The sequence below is a fragment of the Oryctolagus cuniculus genome, chromosome 3 (genome assembly GCF_964237555.1).
Source record: "Oryctolagus cuniculus chromosome 3, mOryCun1.1, whole genome shotgun sequence".
In the NCBI taxonomy this organism is placed as follows: Eukaryota; Metazoa; Chordata; class Mammalia; order Lagomorpha; family Leporidae; genus Oryctolagus; species Oryctolagus cuniculus.
Window position 1 is genome coordinate 31,425,956 of NC_091434.1, and position 21,313 is coordinate 31,447,268.

Here is a 21,313-nt window from a genome sequence, read left to right on the forward strand (position 1 = left end):
ACTCAATTACTGATATATTCCAGAAGCATACAGGTTAATTTAATCAACTTAAAGGCATATTAGCAAGTAACTAGGAAATATCATTGGATCATAAAGTAGTATTTTAAAAACAGAGATACAGGGGTCGGCGCCATGGCTCACTTGGCTAGTCCTCCGCCTGTGGCACCGGCATCCCTTATGGGCACAGGGTTCTAGTCCCATCTGCTCCTCTTCCAGTCCAGCTCTCTGCTATGGCCCGGGAGGGCAGTGGAGGATGGCCTGAGTGCTTGGGCCCCTGCACCCACATGGGAGACCAGGAAAAAGCACCTGGCTCCTGGCTTCGGACCGGTGGAGCGCCGGCCATGGCGGCCATTTAGGGGGTGAACCAGCAGATGGAAGACCTTTCTGTCTGTCTCTCTACAGTCTATAACTCTTATCTGTCAAATTAAAAAATAAAATAAAATAAAAAGAGATACAAATAGTCTTAAGAAACTTCAAGTCTCAATACAAAAACTACAATTACTCAAGGCAAAGTGGAAACAAAAGCATAATTCTAAGAATATCTGTGTGGTAGGAAAAATAATGTACTCAAAGGTCAGGGGACTTGATTATGAGAACAAGTAGAACCTGGAATGTATTCTATAGATCATTGTCAGTCAGCTGTTCCTGGCTCCAAATGTTACATATGATGCTGCACACACAATGACATCAAGTTGATCATTAAGCATACTTTTTGGTTCAGCTAACATTTTCTCAAAGCAAGAAATTCTCAATGATGAAAGCAGTGCACTGAATGACTTTCTAGCATAAGCTCCTGCAGGTGATCCTGTGCCTGGCTGGGAGACTGCCTGCCTAGCCCATGCAGGAGGGTAAGAGGGCATGGCACATCATGCCTCCTGGGAAGGACCCTATGACCTGACTGCTGGCAGGTGGCAGAAACCCCAGGCAATTTCCCCCCACCACTTCCTGCTGAAGGGCCTTATAATTGTCAATCAGGTAAACAGCTCCTAGGTGTGGCCCAGACCCATAAGGACCACCTGGGAGGCTACATAGGCTACATGACCTTTAAGCTGATCAGAGAAGCATAGCGGTGCCAATATCAGCTTTATTCTATAGAATTAATATTGCCCTGAACTACCTTAGCCCCCCTGTTTGCCCGCCCTTTAAAAACTTGTGGCTGATTGTTAATAAACAGACATGTTCACTGAAACTTGTCTCTGGTGCTTCCTGTCAAAGAACACCGTCACCTCACCATCCCAACAGTGCAGGCCCTGCAGGAAGAGCCCTCATGCTCCTTATCTTGTCACAGACTGCAAAGTTCAATGATCAGCACGTTAAAGAGCACTGTTCTACCATCTTGAGTTCCAGGAATAGCTGAGTGATTTTCATGAAGTATTTAGTTTCTCTGCAGCTAATTCATGTTTAAAACTGAGATGGTGCAAGTACATCTGATGATTTATTCTACCAATCCAGTAATTCTAGAATATTGGATATATTAAATGGTAGCACGGAGGCCAGCACTGTACCATAAAGACAAACCCTGCAGCACCAGCATCCCATAAGGACACCGGTTTGAGTCCCAGCTGCTCCACTTCTGATCTACCTCCCTACTAATGCCCTGGGAAAGCAGCAGAGGATGGCCCAAGTCCTTGGGAGACCTGAAGGAAGCTCCTGGTTCCCAGCTTCAGCCTGGCCCAGGCCCAGCCCCAGACATTTGGGGAGTAAATCAGGGGATGGAAGAGCCCTTCTCTGTCTCTCCCTCTCTCTCTCTGTAACTATGCTTTTCAAATAAATAAAATATTTTTTAAAAAATGGCAGCACCAGTTCACAATAATAATTCTCTATTCTCTTCTCTAACATTCAACAAGTTGAAAGTTGTATTTGGTCTAGTAATGACAATTAAACATATACTGTCATTATAGTCAAGAGTTCAGAGGTCTCCAGTAGCTAAATGCTACACATAGTCCAACATCCTTACCTGTGCCATCTTTCTCCCGTAGAAAAGATTTTCCATGACAAGGAGATCTAACTTTTTCTCGGTGTTGTTCTGAGAGTTCTTATAACCAATTCTGTAAACTCCAAGAATTTTGGCCAATGCAGTAGGTCTCTAATCAAGAAAAGATTAAATCTTATCAAAAAGGCTTATTTGTAATGTATACTGACATCTAGGTTATCTATGATTTACTTCTGACATAACCAACCAGAGGACCTTGAAAGAAACTCAGATCTCTGAATCCCAATGGGTATAGCCAACAATGACAATAAAAACAGATCCTCATCCTCTCAAGGGATAATCTCTCACAGATGGCTCAAATTCATAAACTTTACTATGGCAGGTAATTTCATCCAGTAACAGGCAATTAAACCATAACTTATAAAAAAAAACTTCTATAATCCTCATAATCTTAGAGGGGTCAGGGAGGTAATTCACAATACAATGACAAAGTGTACGAACCTAAGTCATTAGCTTCCTCTCTTTCTAGCTAAAGAAGGCTAGAAATTTCTAGCTAAAAGGAGACATTTCCTAATTTTTAACACTGATTTCAATTTCTGTGTTAGCAAAACTACAAATTACTAAATATGCAGTTGATTTCATCCAGTCTTAATGTTTTAATTTTACCCTTATATTTTTGTAGGCTAATTAAAAGCAACTTTCTGAAGATTACTTGGTTCTTCACCAGCAAAGGCAAGAAAAATATATTTGAAATTTCAGCACTCTATTAAAAGCATTACAGAAATCCAGTCATGTTCTGTTCATATCTTAACCACGAAGAAAACTGCCATTAATATTAACCCTCAGGATGTCAAAAAGCCCAGTAAACCTTGAGTATAGACCAAGATTTGGGATTTCTACCTTTTGTTGAACAGCATTTGTAATATAATTGAAGTAGTGTGGGGCAAAGTCGAGGAAAGACTGGACTTCCAGACGAGGCATTTGCTTCAAAATGAATCTATCATCTAAGGAGCAGAAAATTAATGTTTATTCAGTCACAATAAATAATGTAATCTATAGGATATCATGCCAAAGATCCAAAATCATTTGCTTGTTTTATGTTTTTAAAGGGTATTTTCTGATGTCACAGTGAAATTTTTGATCAAAAAAAAAAAAAAGTCTTAAGTAATAAAGATCTGGGAGAGAACCTAAGGATTTATAGGGTCAAGTATTCTCTGCTTTTAACTGTAACATACTTAAATCCATGATCTACTTTCTAGAATCACCGCAGAAATTTTGGAAACTCCTTTGTTAACAATTCAGTTAGTCACAGTTATGAAGTTCTTATCAACCAATACCCCTCCTTTTGCATTTTCTCAAAATAATTTTGCTTTTAGCAGATTCAGAGAATAGAATGTGAAATATCGATGGTCATGATATTTTGTAAACCTCTGCAAGAACTTGGTCTGTTTTTCACGGTAAATAGTTCTATTTTACCTTTCATTACTTCTGAGGTACCTTTTGAGTTTTCTAAAAGTTCCCTGTCACTGCTTATATTTGGAGAACTCAGAACTAGAGAGAGTTTAATAAGGAATTAATCAATGCCTTAGTCTCACTGCAAACATATACAGTACATAGTCTTCTAAAAATTTTATTACATCTCTTCAAGCATAAAAAGAAAGCAGAACACCTTGTTTGCTAATAGACAATACCATGCTCCCTCAGTTTAACTGACTGATTAATTATGAGGCAAAAAGATGGAGATCACTTAATCGGAAAATAAGACTTGCCTTCAGTCGCATAGAAGGCAGCTCCTGATTTGCCTCCTCGGGCCTGCCAGGGAGATGAGTGGGAGAGAGAACGAATGAAGTCTTCCTCACTACTGCCCAGAATCACTTCACGCATCTTATGAAACTCTCCCGCATAGTAGAGCCGACAGTAAAACTTGGCATTAGCATCAGAAAATTCTGTGAACAAAAATAGCAACCTTTCATGAATCAGAAAATATCTTTTCCTTGTGATGTCCTCCTAAATGCATTCACTTAAGTATCTTCATAAAAGCATTTTTCATGTTAAATCTAAATCCATGTTTGCCACAGTTCTATCATCTCCAGGGGAAATCAGAAAACATCATATGATCATCCTTACATATTTTTTAAAAAATTAAACATAAAATAAGACTCAGTTTTAATTTTATACTGGTTACTACATTTTCAGAATCATTGTATTTTTATAGCAATTCTTAATTCACACCTTAAAATTTACTGTATATGATATTCTGTACAATAAATTTCTGCCATATATATATATATATATATATATATAGCCTTGTCAAGACTCCTGTGGCTCTTGATTACAGAGTAAATATGCAAATGTTTAAATATTAGAAATCAAATAAAGTAAAATGTATAAATTCATAAATTAAACTATATTTAAATTTCTTTTTTTCTTTATGGATTAGTTTATATTTTATGAACTACAGATTAAATAAACCTCATACCAGCATATCATTTCAAATAACAGGACATCTATCTGGTATGAAGACAGAAGTCTCAAATAATAGTTTCCTCAATTAGTCACTCTCCACAAGACAATGTATTATTGCAGACTTACGAAGTTCCACATGAGGATTTGTGAGTTGTTTCTTTTGTGTATCTCCTCCATCGACCTCATCTAAAAGGTTCAATATCATTAGTAAAGGCAAAGTTTTACATAGCTCATTGTCTTTTCTTTTTTCTCTGATATAACAATAAAATTAGCATATCAAAAGTAAAAATATAATAGTTAAATCATTATCAAGCATTAGACGTACAATTAGCCTGTATAAATAATTACAATAAAATATATTTTTGAAATTTTAATAGATAAAAATTAGAATTCAAGTTGAATAGTTTTTCTTACATTTAATCAATTCCTATGATAACAATATATAAACTCAGCCCTTCAAACAAAAATTTCCAGGGCCTCTTTATTCAGATTTTATGACTAGTTTTCACTTGACCTTAGCCAAAAGGCCAAGAAGCAATTTGTGACCAGTTTTCCCCATGTGTAAGTAGTACTTCTCCAAAAGACTGCACTGCTTTCTTTATTATATACTATTCTATATAATATATATATAGATGCATAAAATATACCAGGTTCTATTTCAGAGTTGTGTTTGGTATATGACTGATTTATATGGCAATATCACTGATTTAGATGGCAAATCTGCCATATACATCCTGTTAACTGTTGATTTATAATACATCTTAATATCTAGAACACATCATTCCCTAAGTTTCAGGCTTGAAAATCATTTTTTGAAACATTAAAGTCTTTCAAGGAACACATTTCAAGGATTACATAGTCCAATAGCTACCTATGAGATACTAAATAGATACCTTGATTACTAAGGAAAATTTATTATGGTACCATGTTGCTGTTTTTTTTTTTTTTAAACTACTACCTCATGTTCAACTCAGGGGTCACCAAACTATTTCTGTCAAGAGCTAGATAGTAAATATTTTATCCAGCTAAAACTACTCAAATTCTCAATGTAATATGGAAGCAACAAGACAAGACTAAGTGAATGGGTATGCATGTGTTCCAATAAAGTTTATTTACAAAAACAGGTCAGCACAGTCTGCCAACTAGTGTTCTAAACCTATAACCAAACACAATTGGATAGGCTTTTTTTAAACATCAAAACAAACATGGACACAGGAACCACAACCTCATAGAGACTGGAAAAGAAAGAAAAGATCAGAAGGGACAGTGGAATGAAGACACTGGAGTATATGCTATATACTTGGTGAGACAGTTGTTTTACATATGTAACACCACGTAATCGTCAGTAAACTGTGAAAGACATTGTTTTTGCCACTTTACAGGTATAATACTTAAAGATTTCTGATTCTACCACACAGTAAGTGATAGCAATGAAATCCGAAACCAGTTGGATGCTCCAAGTGCCATGCTTTTTCTACTCCACTACACTGAAGAATGAGATGCAAGAAATGCTCTGGTTTCAGCAATAAGAATTATCTACTAAGGCTGCAGAAACATAAACAACTAAAATAAGTATATTAAAGCCTACAGTATGCACATTTGGTCTACTTTAACACACCTTGAGGCTCAATGCCTTGATTCTCCGTCCCCTCCTTGCCCGTCTGCCCAACCTGGTAGTAAGCACTATCTGCTCCACGCAAGGTCTCTCTCTTCTGGGAAGAGAGATCAGGGCTTTTCCCTGCTGCCCCTCTGAAGAAGGACAACATTCCAGAAGCCTTTTTGGCTAAAAATAAGAGGTAACATATTAATTTTAAGTACAGGTCACTGCAAGGGGAAAATAAAAATTTTCAACTCAATCCTTTGTTAGCAGTAACCATTATGAGGCTAGTAAATCTGAATAATGCAAATACTTTCATTCGCGCAGATTATTATTCCACATGCTATTGTTCCGTAGTAGTAGAAACTTACTAGAAACTACCTGAATACCAAAATGTGAGAAATTTTCTGGAAAGTCTTTCAAGTCTATTTTTCAAAGACAGATATGATGATATCTTAAGAAACAACAGTAAATTAAGGTTGCGATTTTAAAATATTACAATTCAGTTAAAACACAAAAAAATTTCACAATCTAGAGGAACTCAGAGTTAAGGATAACTTCCTTGTATTATTTGTGTTACTACATTCTAGCACAGGAAAATATAAAAATATAAATATAAAAATATAAAATCTTGCTTTTAGCATCTTTCAAAACATAAACACAATAGAATAGGCAAGAATTTACTAAACCTTGCTTTTTACTTTTAATCCTGGTTTTTGAGCTTCATTAGTCATATCATTAGTATGTATATTCTAATCTTGTAAATTTACCATTTAAAAAATCCACAGAAAATCACAAGTTCTTACTTAGCATGGCAGACATTATTATTTCTTAGAACCTACTCTACCTAGTTCCTTGCTGGCAGAATTCCAGTGTCAGTGGGAGTAGCTACATGGAAAGCTCCAGGAAATGGATCATGGTTTGCAAAGTAGCTAACAGATTTAAATCTAACCAATGAGACAAGTGTGTACGTGTTGGGCAGGATGGGTGGGGAACAGTTTGGGAGGGAAGGGAAGCTCTCCCAATGAAAGAAAACAGGTGCAACTTGCACCACCCTTCTTTCTGTATCAAATGCAAATAAACATGAAATAGTTGATCATCACAAGGAAAAACTATCCTGGTATTGCCTTAATAATGCTGAGACGCTGAACTAATGCCAGCAACTGCCTACCTCCACACATAGTTATTTTAGAAAATGAAATGTTCATTTGTTTAAGCCTTTACAGTCAGCTGAATTTTCTATTTGCTGAATGTGTTCTTCTCTGACAAATTCAAGAATGCAAGTTCAAATCCCAGATCCATTACTGTCTAATCTTGAGCAAATCACTTAATCTAAATTTAACTTCTTTTCTGATAAATTAGTATATACAAAAAAAAATCCCAATGCAATTATTATTGAGATTAAAGGAGATAACATGAAAGTTTCCTTTCATACTCCCAAGAAAAAAATATAAGTTGCTGTTATATTTCCTAGGTTGTACATTTTACAGTGAATGTTCCAGAAAGGTTGATCCTCCTTTTGCAAACACCAAGAAGCTTTTAAAGAATTTCAAATTCAGTAACTTGAACTTACATCTAAGATAAGAATCAAAGAAGAAAAACAAAACATCTAAAAAAAAAAAAAACCAAAAATGTTTAAATCCATGTATTTCAAAGATCAGAAATAATAAATCTTTGCCAGATGGCATTTCTTATTTAATGTTCTTTCTTCTTCACATCATACTTATAAGTAAAACTAATCATAAACACTTTTCCATTTGTAATCTTACTTGGCTGTGGTTCTGCCTCTGTGGTACGGTTTGTCTGTCCTCCACTGATTTCAGGTAATCTAATAGGGCTGCTACTCTTTGGTCTGCTGTCTAAAATACTAAAATGAAAAAGAAAGGACAAATTAGCTTTATACTATTTAGATAGAATGTAACAAGTATTCTGATTCCTACACTAATTTATTCTCTACCTTACCCTATACACAATATCATCTGATTCAAAATTTACATAAAACAGATTAGAACATAGAAGAAAAAGTCTTGAAATTTTATTAGACTTAAGTTAAATGCTGTAAAAATAAAGTAAAATGCTACAAATTTAAATATGTATGGAAAAATTTAAGAAAGCATAGACTTTTATAATATATATATAGTCTATTAGAGTTATATCAGCATCTTTAAGTCAAACAATTACAAAAAATACCAATTTCATTTTGTTCATGCTAGTCACCATGTTAGTAAAGTTGGAAAATCCATTCTAGTAATAATGACCTCATGATGATTTCTATCTAACTGTCTCAATTACTGAGCATGTGAAAAGAATTGGTTTAGGATATTGTCACTTTTACTACTGGGCTATTTAGTTATTTCAGAAAATTCACAAATTCTTTAAGCTAGAAAGAAAGCAATAGCTTATTAATTTCATAAGTTACCTTTTTTGGGGGGGAGGGAGGCACAGAAGCACTGAGAAAGAGAGACACGTAGAAACAGATAATTACATTTCACTGATTCATTCCCCAGATGCGTGCAACAGCCAGGGATGGGCCATACCAAAGCCAGAAGCTGGGAATCCAATCCAGGGCTCCCATGTGGATGTCAAGAACCCAACTACTTGAGCCATCACCTGCTATCTCCCAGGGAGTACATTAACAGGAATGCACAGAGCTAGGACTTTAACCTAAGCTCTTTTATTATATGGGATATATATTATATTATATTAATGTAATATATATGTTAATATAGATTTATATAGATAATATAAATATTATAAACTATCTTAGCTTAACCACTAAGCCAAATGCCTAGCCTTATTTTTTAAAATGAAAACAATATTTTTCTCATTCTTTTCAAAAATGTTCAAAATTTAAATTTGTAACATACTTGTACATTAACTGTTACAGCAATTATCAGAAAACAGTACCCTAAACAATTAGTTAACATCTTGGTTGCTATACTTGCATTTTGTTATCTCAATTATTGATGAAAATTTGAGTGTCATTAGGCAGGCATATGGCCTAGAGGTTAAGACAGCACCATCTCATTTGAAGTCTCTGGGGCTGATTCCTAGCCCTGACTCCTGGTTCCAGCTTCCTGCCAACACAGATCCTGGGAAGCAGTAGTGATGGTAAAATAGACTGGGTTCCAGCCACAAACATAAGAGACCTGCTTTGAGTTCCTGGCGTCTAGCCTCAGTCTCAGCCCTGGGCATTTGGGAAATGAACCAGCAAATGGAAATTCTCTCACTCTCTCAAATAAATAAAAATTGTAATACATATATATATATATACAATACATATACTATACACACACAAACACACACATACATTATCTGGATCCTCGAAATTTTTATACCAATGATATGCTATAGTAAAACTGAAGTACAAACATAAAAAATGACACCATAACTAAATTACAATCGTCTACTCAGTCATCAATCACCTGTTTGTTGGAAGCCCTTCTTCAACACTGTTCCATAGAGTTGCTTTAGACAATTCTTCTAAGGCATTTCGGTATTCTTTGCAACTTAGGGCAGAAATAGTTTGAAAAATATTTAACATCAAACCCTTCTTTAAAAATAAGTAAAACATATGCTTTAGAATAAGTTTGAATTATAAAAATACAATCAGTGTAAGTGTCCACAATGAACCAAATATATTTATATGGGTTAACTAACAAAAGTGATCAAGTAGAGGCTTCAGGAGGAAGTCTAATATCTTCACAGAAAATACAATCCACATACAATCCATTGACTCATCATCCAATATCAATATCCTCAACAATAACCAAAAAGCCTACTTACTAACATTTAAATCATATGACTTCAGAGGTTGAACAGCTGATTTAAAAGTATGAAACCTCAGGGTTTAATACAATAGAGAATTTAAAAACTTAAAAGTACTTTTCTATTTAAAAGTAATAAACTTAAAGAAAGAAGTTTTTAGGTAGTGTTCTATTAACTTCTAAAGATCTGACTCCCAGACTAGAAGCCTGAGAGCCCTGTTTTAGATAAATCAAATGTCATGGAAAAAGAAAAGCATGTTAGGATGAACATTCAGCACACTCTGTAACCACAGTTTTTGCACCATTCAATCAACTGCAGATCAGAAACATTAAAAAAAATTTCATCTGTACTGAATATGTATAGACTATTTTTTCTTGTCATTATTCCCTAAACAATACAGTATAACAAGTATTTACATCATATTTATGTTGTATCAGTTATTATAAATAATCTAGAGATAATTTTCAGTATTTTTGTGCATAGGTTATATGCAAATACTACATCATTTTATACAAAGGTATTGAGTATCCATGGATTTTTTGGTATTACAAGGGGTTCTGGAACCAACTCTGCAGATACCAGTGGACAACTACATTATTTTTTTCTAAATACTGAAAGAAGATGACCTCAAGTAGGATAGTTGCTCCTCGTGGTATAAAAAATACTTTCTACTTAGTTGACTTTCATACTTCTTCTATTAATATATTATGACTAGTTAATGAAATGAGAAGCAAACAGTATTTTTAGAAAGTCCAAAAGGTAAAGATAAAAAGTGTGTCATATGGAATCTTACAGAGGAAAAAATTTCTCATTATCTAAACAATAAACTCTAAGCTCCATCTATAAAGGCAGAAGTACATATAAGTCTATCCTGTTTACCACTGCTCATTGCACACCTAACAGAATATTTTGCAGACACTGAATAGTTGTTAAATAAACAGATTCCTTGAAAAAATATCTAAAAAGAAAACTTAAAAATTTTAATGTCTTCCAATAGAAAAAAATGTTTTAATTAAACATCTTGGATTCTACTTAAACTAAGTTCAATCACTGCCAAGACATTAAGACTAAAAAGTTACATTATTTTTAACATTAATTTATAAATAATTTCAAATCAAGAAACTTCTTTTAAACACATAATTATGTAAATCAAAAAGTCAAAAATGTCTACAAAGTAAGGCATAGGAATGGTATTAAATAGGAAAATTTTACCTCATATGTGTGGAAAACAGGAGTAAAAAAGTACAAAGAGTAAAAAGTACAAAAAAGGAAACAAAAGGTTGGTGTGTTCTCAGTACTATATCAATAAGTAAATCAAAGAAAGGGATACAAAGAATTCAAATTATAATACAGAGAATGGTCAGAGGACTCAAGGATTAATAAATAATTTGCCTATTCAAGGTTATTACTTGGAGCTTGCTTATGAATCACCCAATCCCCCATTATTTTGGTTAAGAGGTTTTCAGGTACAAAGAGAATAGACTATTGTACAAAAAACATATATTTTGTTTACATTCAGTCATTTTTGCTTTATTTTATGTGAAAAATTCCCAAAATAAGGTGATTAACAGACATACATAACAACTGAAAATAGATCCCAGTTAAAAATAAGAGAGGGAATGAGAGAGGGAGGAGCTGTACAGTTCAGCACACATTCTCACGGACTTACCCCTAAGGGTGAAGCAAAAAACTCACCATGGGACTCCAAATGCCATTAAGCTAGATGGTGTTAATCCCATCTTATGTGATAAAGTGATCATATTAAGTGTGGGATTGATCATATAGATGAGATTAAGTGTCAAAGGGATCACATAAATAAGACCAAGTATCTGATAATAACGATAGAATTAAAAAGGAAAGTTCCAACATGGAAACCAGTCCACACAACAGACTTACAGAATGACAAACACCCTAAAAAGCACTCTGACCTCAGAATCAGTCCCTAAGGCATTCAGATCTGGCTGAAAAGCCCATGAGAGCATTTCAGGCATGGAAAGCCAAGACATAGTGGCAAAAAATGTTCTGCATGGAAGGATCTCTATGAGTAAGACCCCATGAAAAGAAGTGGCCATCAAAGAAGGATGTACTTTTCTCTGAAGGGAGCAGAGAACTTCCACTTTGCATATGGCCCTGACTAAATAGTGACAGAGTTTGTGGATTCAAAAGGCTTCCATAGCTTTGTCAGCTCATGTCAAGAGCATCAGGTGGTCACTGATGTCAAAAATAATAAGAGTGTTAATTGTCAAATCAACAACAGGAGTCACTGTGCACTTACTTCCCATGTAGGACCTCTGTCCTTAATGAGGTATACTGTGAGAATTAACAGTAAAACTTGTCTTCAAACTGTACTTTATACTTTGTGTGGGTGCAAACTGTTGAAATCTTTACTTAGTATAGAGTTGGTCTTCTGTATATAAAGTCAATTAAAAATGAACCTTAATGAAGAATGAGATGGGAGAGGGAGTAGGAGGTGGGATGGGAGTAGGGGTGGGAAGGCAGGAATGGGGGAAAGAACTACTATATTCTTAAAAGCTGTACATATGAAATTTGTATTCATTAAATAAAAGCCTTCTAAAAAATAAACTATCTTAAAAAATAGACATATATATATAAAACACACAGATACAACCACAAGTAGAAAAGTCCCATGGATAATACCTGAGAGCAAAAGCAATGATGGAGCTGGGTTCCTTCTCACAGACTGCAATGGGTACCCGCTCATGTTCATACATTAGATAATGTTTGTCTGGATCACTGTTCAAATGTTTTAAAATACATAAATTAGTGCAAAATCACATATAAAATCCATTAACTAGTATTAAGTAAGTCACAAAGAACAATTTTAAGTTAATTAAATCCTACACAATAATAATTAAATAAACCAAAATGTGAACAGGTGCTAAGAACTTAAAACAGCAACAAAAGAACATCAAGAGAAAAAAATTTAATGCAATTAGGAAATTATCAGACTGAGGTTTCAAATTAAAAGGTCCTGAAAGAGTTACTCCAAACAAAGCTTTCCATTCTGCCAAGACTCTGGCCATATTAATGCCCAAAAGAATTTGTAATGAACAGAAGTAAAATATTTTGTGTTTTACAAAATATCTTCTAGAAACTGTAAAGACATACTACTAGCCCAACAATAAATAACACAATACAGCCACTCTACTATTATCACATGGAAACTCAATAGTAATGTCATCTCAACCAAAATTTTGCTCACTTAAGTCTACCCTAATTGTCCAAGGCACTATTACATGCAGTTAATCATTTTATTTAGGTGCCACTTACTTAGTAAGACAGATACATATGTGCCAGGGAGATGCAGAGAAAACACTACTAACCATTTACATGTGTGAGTAGTTAGTAACATGATGGTGAAAAAAAATAGGCATTGTAGAGTTTATAGTAAAGTGGGGTAAAGAAACAATCCTACAAATAAATATAACCACTCGCTGTGATAAGTACTACAAGGGAAATATTATGGGATATAAAGTTCTACTCTCCCAAAAAAATTGTATGTCAAAATCCTAACCCCCAACATGATGGTATTAGGAGGTGAGGCCTTTGTTAGGTAATTTAGGTCATGAGGACAGACTCCTCAAGACCTTATAAGAGAGACCAGAAAGAGTTCTCTAGCCCTTTTCCTACCATGTCAGGATACAAAGAGAAGATACCAATCTATAATCAAAAGAGGTTCTTTACCACAACCCAACCATACTGGCACCCTGATCTCAACTGTGAAAAATAAATTTTGGTTGTTTTTAAGCCATTCAGTCTATGTTTAAGTATTATAGCAGCCTGACCTAAGACAGGAATCATAACAGTATATAACAAAGAAACCTAATCTGGTCAGGGACTAGGTTAGGAAGAGGGTCTAGAAAAGTTTTCCTGACAAAGAATAGGACTTAATGATACAGAAAGAAGATGACAGCATGAACAAAGACTATAAAATAGGAGGAATCACAGTCCATTCAAGATACTAAAACATCTAGGTCTCAAACTGAAAAAACAAGGATCTTTTACATATTACTATTAACCAACATATCACATACTATACTGTGAGTCTGCTTGTCTCCTCACCATGATTAGGAACTACTAAGAGTCGTGATTTTTCCTTACGAGTCCTTTTCTATATCTTGGGATACTACAGCAGGCAATAAATAAAAGTGTAAATATTGACTGACTTAAGCCAGTTAAAAATAAATAAAAGTTCTTATTAACAAATGTCCACCTTTTGGATTTACTTGTACAACCATAACAAAAGCAATATTTGATGGCCACACAGGTCAACCAGTGGAAGAAAAACAAACTTTCAAAGTCTCCTTATATTCTTTCCCAATCTGAGTAAGCCCAGTACAACAAAGATCACAAAAACTTGTATGCAACTTATCAACACTGCTAGAAGAGTGACACATCCCAAAATTATTTGGCCGGTAAAATTAACCTCCTATAAAACCAACAATATGTTTTTAGGATTATGAAACTAATGGAAGAATAGCAGAGTATCAGGAAAAAAATATATATATACAATTGTTTCCATTAAGCAATGTTTTTTCATCCATTCACCTACCATTTAATAATTATGTGTTCTACAAACCATGTATTAAAAGCTATCTCTTTACTATGAAGAAACTTAAGAATGAGAAATATATACATGTAGATAAACATGTTTAAATGTGCAGAAATAAGGCTAAAGAGAATTTTTTAATTAATTAAGGCAAAATAAAACTACTCCATAGCTACTAGATTTTATAATACTTACAAAGGAAATGGAATAGGATTATAGCTATTTCCTGGAAGCAAATTTGCAAAGATGGCTTTCATAGTTGACTTTTCCTTAACCTGGCTGTCTGTGGATCCCAGCAAATGTCCATCAAACACATCTAGGATGAAAAGTAGTCTACTTATATACTAATATTAATGAAGAATAAAAAATATAAAGAGTCAAATTTATTTTTTTTCCTTTTAGAAACACAGACTTAAACATACCGTAATTACCAACTATGATTCAAAATTTCTTATTTACAAAAGGTGACTCTTAGGGACATTTATTTTTCTTTTTATATTTTATCACATCTGAAATTGAGATCAACCCACAGTCAACAGCTTCAAACCATCCAAGGAGTAAGGCATCAACTATGATCAAATTGCTTCCTGATCACACATGAACTTATTCACAGCTATTCACCTGTCAATTTGTTCAGTTATGTGTACTGTGGCTATTACACCAGATAACGGCAGTAATTTTAAAGTTAATTTTAAAGTTTACACTGTAATTTAGTAGTTAGAGCTCATACAGAAAGCAAGGAAATAAAGAAACAAGGCATGAATCTGCTATTATGAAGCAATGTTTTGTTGTTGAAGAAATGATTACAATCTCTTATTTTCTTACATAGCAGTAACCACACGCTTTATGGCACTCAAGAAAGTAAGACCACCAGAGGTAGATGAAGCTCAATGATTTTTTTTCCAGATGTATTAATATGTCAAATAGTGCAACTAAAGAAATAGTGACTAAATAAAATACTACACCTAAAAAAGCACTTTAAATAAATATCAAACAGAAAAAATTCTAAGGGATAAGAAAGCATCTGTCAAACAATTAGCAGTGTTCTGTCTTGGAGAAACATACAAGCCAAAGATACATCTTTCAGTCTTAGGTTCAATGAAATACGGTAAAAGTGACTTTAACTGTACCTTCAGAACTGCTAGCTGTGTCCAGTTCAGAGGGTCCTCCCATGGATGGCTCAGAAATAACTTCAGGGGGAGTAGGCAACTGCAGATGAGTAGAACTGTTGGAGCTCTGGCTGGACAAGGTTGTTAAGAACCGATCCTCTAAAGAAAAGCACAATCTTAAATGAGTCATTTAGAAACAGTAAATCGCTTTCTACCTAATGTTAATGTTTTAACGGTGTCAACTTATATTTATACTTCTGAAGCATAATTTTAGCTTTCAAAGATTATCTAGGTCATATAGCTCAAGTCATAAAAATGTCCACAAAAATTGACAAAGATATTATGGCTTGACCACAAACAAATTTTGCTGGCAGTATGGAGACTGGCAACCAAGTCTAGTAACACTCTTTACATTGTACCAAAATGTTTATGTAAATACTAGCTTTTCAGTGCAATAGAAAATGAAATTAGTATATTGTGGGAAAAGCTACAGGCTCATTTTGTGGATGAGAAGACATTAAATTATAATAGAAAAATAACAAGAATTATGAGTTTATCTTTTATTCTATAAAGACTTCCACAGAGTTTCTATGATGGTAGCAAGTAATTCAATGGAATTCTATGAAAGACATCTTATGTTTTGAAAAGATTGTACTGGCATTAAAAAATTAAGCTAGGCACCAGTGTCGTGCATAGTAGATAAAGTCACTGCCTATGAAGCCAGCATCCCATATAGGTTACAGTTCAAGTCCCAGCTGCTCCATTTCCAATCCAGCTCCCTGCTAATGACCTGGGAAAGCAGCAGAAGATGGTGCAAGTACTTGAGCCCTCTGCCACCTATGTAGGAAACCTGGATGAAGCTCCTATCTCTTGGCTTCAGCCTGGCCCAGCACTAGTCATTGCAGCCATCTAGGGAGTGAACCTGAGGATGGAAGATTTCTCTCTCAGTCTTTCCCTCTGTCTCTATTAATTCCAACTTTCAAATGAATAAATACATCTTTTGTAAAAAAAAATTAAGCAATATAAGATTTTTGCAATTAAACCTGGGGATTGACTTCGAAATAAGCAAAACAGAAATTCCATTTCTGTTTTTCTGTTTCTTCTTCCTCTAAGAATCACCCTCTCCGCATTTCATATATCTATATCCTAATGTATCTTCTTGTAACATATCATACTATATGATAATCTTAGGCTGATACAGTTATGAATTTTCTACAGAAAGGCAAAGACTATTAACAATTGCATCAGAAGAAAAACGTTCAAAATGAGCAGTTAAATATACATTAAGAACTTTCCTTAAATCTAATGGTATGTGATCACAAGATTCAAAGACCAACCTTTTTCTCCATTTTGAAGTCCTGGAGAAATATTCCGGGGAGATGCATCCATTGCACTGATCTATAGATAAGTAAGTACTTTATTCTTGAGAAAACACTAAAATCACTTTGAAAAATTTTTTTTCAACTTGGTAAATCTTGAACTTTAGTCTTAGGACCCAGTCATAATCTTAGAAATCACTAAGAACTCCCTTGCTAATTTAAAATAGCTTTTGTTACCTTATTACAAATTAAAGTTAAAAGTATACATTTATTAATTTAAAAATAAACCTATTACATGATAACATAAACAACTTATTTATTTAATAAAATAATACCTATTTTCCAAAATTACAAAAAAGTTGCACTGTTTTACATCCTCACAAATACCTTTAATATTCAGCTGGTCACATCAGGTTTCTGTATTTAATAAAGACTTTCTGGAATCCTTGAACCACATCATGGGAATACTGTTCTAAACCATGGCTCACTTCTTAGCATGAGAGCATGTAAGAATACTTAGGATTACCTATTAAACCTAGTAATCTATGATTATCCACTGAACCTCTTCAAGATATACCTAGAATGACTATAAACTCCATGTACAATTCCCTTACAAAGTCATGTTGCAGTTCTTTGATTGAAGTTCTCCAAATTAGAGATACCTCCTCAGCCACTCTATGCTACTCCCATCACCACTGACCCACACCCTCAGCAATACTTATTTTTTTTCTTCTTGGCAATTTTATATTTGTTGCTTCTAATGTTTATTGGTCCATATGCTTACTGTCATCTCAAATGTTCCATGGGAACAGCAACTGATCTTTGTTCAGAATCATATGCCTTATAACCTAGAAGAGTATCTCTAACACATAACACTCAAGAATATTTATCAACAGTCATTATGGAAAGCAGTATGGAGGTTCCTCAAAAAATGAAAACTAGAACTACCATATGATTCAGTAATCTCACACAGAGAATATATACCCAAAGGAAATGAAATCAGGATAAGGAAGAATTATCTGCACTTCCATGTTAATTGTAGCACTATTCCCTCCAACAGCCAAGAAATGAAAACAATCTGTCAAGACACTGATGAAGGGATAAAGAAAACATGGTAGATATACACAATAGATTCTACTCAACCTGTAAGTCATGCAATATACAAGTATGGTCAGAGTGACAGGCAGAATTCTAAAATGACCCTAAGATTCCCAGCATCTGACGCGTATGAGGCTTCTTCCAACTTCAAACACTAATTTAGGTACTGCTGCAAAGGGATTTTACTGATGTAAAATCAGTTCCAAATTAACTGTCCTCAAAATTAAGAAGTTATACAGTTGGGCCTGAAGTAATCACATCAGTAAATCAGCTTTTATAGATCAGAAACAGATGAAGTTATGTGATTTGAAATCTAAGAAGGATTCAACACACTATTCACAGGCTTTGAAGATGGAGAAGAGCAAATTTCACAGAATGCAAGCAGACTCTAAGAGTTAAGAATGGCTTCTAGGTGGCAGACATCTGATGTAGCAGTTAAGACATTGCTTGAGACACACACATTCCATATCAGTGCACCTGGCTTCAAGCCCAGGCTCTGATCCAGATTCCAGCTTCCTAGTGATACATACTCGGGAGCAAGGGTGCAAAAAGACACAGGAGGCGGTGGCTCAAGCATTTGGGTCCCAGGCTTTAGCCTGGTCCAGCTCCAGCTTTTGTGGGCATTTGGGAAGCGAATCAGCAGATGGCAGGTATCTCTCCCTCCTCTTTCTCGCTCTCTCTCTCCCTCCCTCCTACCTCCCCTCCCTCTCTTTTAAATGAACAAAAAAATAAATTTAAAAAAATTTAAGAAGGAAAACAAAAGAATGGCTTTTGATCACCAGTCAGCAAAATCAGGGACCTCAGTCCTACTAATAAGAACCAAATTCTTTCAACCATGATAATACGCTTGGAAGAAGACCTTGAGTCTTAGCGAAGACTAACTCCCTGATTTCAGGAGAAATCAAATCCAGCCATGCATCTCAGATCTGACCCACGGAAATTATGAAATAATAAAATAATAATAAAATTTGTTGTTTCGAACACTAAGTTTCTGGTACTCTTGCTCAGAAAGAGAAAACAAACATAATTGAAAAAGAATTGAATTAAATAGAAGCATAGAACTTGCTCAGTTGACACCTTAAGAGTTTCTCTTTTAAGCACAGAGATAAACAACACCCAGAATTGCACAGTAAAATAAATGAGGACTCTAACTATATATTCACATATCCACATCCACTCCTTTGCAGCACTTGCTGTCATTGTGATACTATCCTCAGTGATGCCAGTAGACTATTTTTTTCTTTACTAACAAATATTTCAAATGAATTGTAAGTATTATACATATTTCAAATGAACTGTCATTTGATTTTAGTCTAGGATATAAAAGTACTCCAGGATATAACTCCTTGAAACCCTCACAACTTTCAAGGAAAGTCTTATATGATATTAATGAACTATGTATTAACCCACCACTTCAAAATGTTATAAACAGAACCACATTTGTATTAGGGAACACAGAAAAGATCGCAGTGCTCTACCTTGTTCTCTTCTCCCTGTCTCAGCCTCCCAGGACTTGGAGGAACTGAAGGTCGCTTTCTCCCCTTTTCCTGCTGGAAGAGGTCTTGCAACCTAAGGCCAAACGAAAAAAAATAAGGTTGTGTTACAGGCACCCGGAATGTTTACAAATTTTTTTTCCAACTTTAAATCACGGTAATTATATTTTCCCGTGTGGGCTGCAATAAAGTTGTATATAAGACTAAGGGGTTTTTTTTGTTTTTTTTTCTTTTTTTTTTTACAGGCAGAGTGGACAGTGAGAGAGAGAGACAGAGAGAAAGGTCTTCCTTTGCCGTTGGTTCACCCTCCAATGGCTGCTACGGCTGGCGCGCTGCGCTGATCCAATGGCAGGAGCCAGGTACTTATCCTGGTCTCCCATGGGGTGCAGGGCCCAAGCACTTGGGCCATCCTCCACTGCACTCCCTGGCCACAGCAGAGAGCTGGCCTGGAAGAGGGGCAACCGGGAAAGAATCCGGCGCCCCGACCGGGACTAGAACCCGGTGTGCCGGCGCCGCAAGGCGGAGGATTAGCCTAGTGAGCCTCGGCGCCGGCAAGACTAAGTTTTTGACATATCTAATCAACCAGTAGATATTTCTTGCTGATATGACTATAGTTACAAAGAAGGAATAGCAACTTGTTATAAAGTATTTTGAAACATAGAAATTTCAATGAAGGTATAAGATAAACAATATATATTTGAAATTCCTGGCCCCAAAGCCAACAATCACTCACAGCATACTAATTCAGTTATATTCAAGTCAACAGCACATACATTTCAGACAGAAGTGGTCAGAACCATATTTGAAACAACACTGAGAGCTGTTATCATCTTTGATTTTTCTATCTTCACAAACTAATGATCAGCACACATATTTTAATGGACAAAAGAAAGGAAAAGGTGACAGAAACAGATGGATAAACCAGTGGAACAGAATAGAAACACCAGAAATCAACCCATACATCTACAGCCAACTCATATTTGATCAAGGATCTAAAATCAATTCCTGGAGTAAGGACAGTCTATTCAATAAATGGTGCTGGGAAAACTGGATTTCCAAGTGCAGAAGCATGAAGCAAGACCACTACCTTTCACCTTACACAAAAATCCACTCGACATGGATTAGAGATCTAAATCTACGACCCAACACCATCAAATTATTAGAGAACATTGGAGAAACACTGCAAGATATAGGTACCGGCAATGACTTCTTGGAAAAGACCCCGGAGGCACAGGCAGTCAAAATCAAAATTAACAATTGGGATTGCATCAAATTGAGAAGTTTATGTACAGCAAAAGAAACAGTCAAGAAAGTGAAGAGACAACCGACAGACTGGGAAAAAGTATTTGCAAACTATGCAACAGATAAAAGATTAATAACCAGAATCTACAAAGAGATCAAGAAACTCCAACAACAAAACAAACAACCGACTTAAGAGATAAGCCAAGGACCTCAATAGACATTTTTCAAAGGAGGAAATCCAAATGGCCAACAGACACGTGAAAACATGTTCAAGATCACTAGCAATCAGGGAAATGCAAATCAAAACCGCAATGGGGTTTCACCTCACCCCAGTTAGAATGGCTCACATTCAGAAATCTACCAACAACAGATGCTGGTGAGGATGTGTGGAAAAAGGGACACTAACCCACTGTTGGTGGGAATGCAAACTGGTTAAGCCACTATGGAAGTCAGTCTGGAGATTCCTCAGAAACCTGAATATAACCCTACCATACAACCCAGCCACCCCACTCCTTGGAATTTACCCAAAGGAAATGAAATTGGCAAATAAAACAGCTGTCTGCACCTTAATGTTTATTGCAGCTCAATTCACAATAGCTAAGACCTGGAATCAACCTAAATGCCCATCAATAGTAGACTGGATAAAGAAATTATGGGATATGTACTCTATAGAATACTATACAGCATTCAAAAAGAATGAAATCCAGTCATTTGCAAC

General features: G+C 35.2%; 1 protein-coding gene across 16 annotated transcripts in view; it reads right to left on the bottom strand.

The window, feature by feature from the left end:
* The window catches only part of PIKFYVE (phosphoinositide kinase, FYVE-type zinc finger containing), a 101,827-nt gene that overhangs the window by 6,503 nt on the left and 74,011 nt on the right, over positions 1–21,313 (bottom strand). For 15 of the 16 annotated variants that reach the window (XM_070070286.1, XM_070070287.1, XM_070070283.1 and 12 more), the window contains 12 exons: positions 19,339–19,429; positions 16,781–16,841; positions 15,465–15,602; positions 14,530–14,650; positions 12,423–12,518; positions 9,422–9,505; positions 7,766–7,863; positions 6,018–6,182; positions 4,526–4,585; positions 3,703–3,879; positions 2,834–2,937; positions 1,958–2,086 (listed from right to left, as the gene is read on the bottom strand). In XM_070070286.1, coding sequence (XP_069926387.1) covers positions 1,958–2,086; positions 2,834–2,937; positions 3,703–3,879; positions 4,526–4,585; positions 6,018–6,182; positions 7,766–7,863; positions 9,422–9,505; positions 12,423–12,518; positions 14,530–14,650; positions 15,465–15,602; positions 16,781–16,841; positions 19,339–19,429 — 1,324 coding nt within the window. The remainder of the gene's footprint in view (positions 1–1,957; positions 2,087–2,833; positions 2,938–3,702; positions 3,880–4,525; positions 4,586–6,017; positions 6,183–7,765; positions 7,864–9,421; positions 9,506–12,422; positions 12,519–14,529; positions 14,651–15,464; positions 15,603–16,780; positions 16,842–19,338; positions 19,430–21,313) is intronic. The other variant, XM_070070284.1, reaches the window with a different exon arrangement.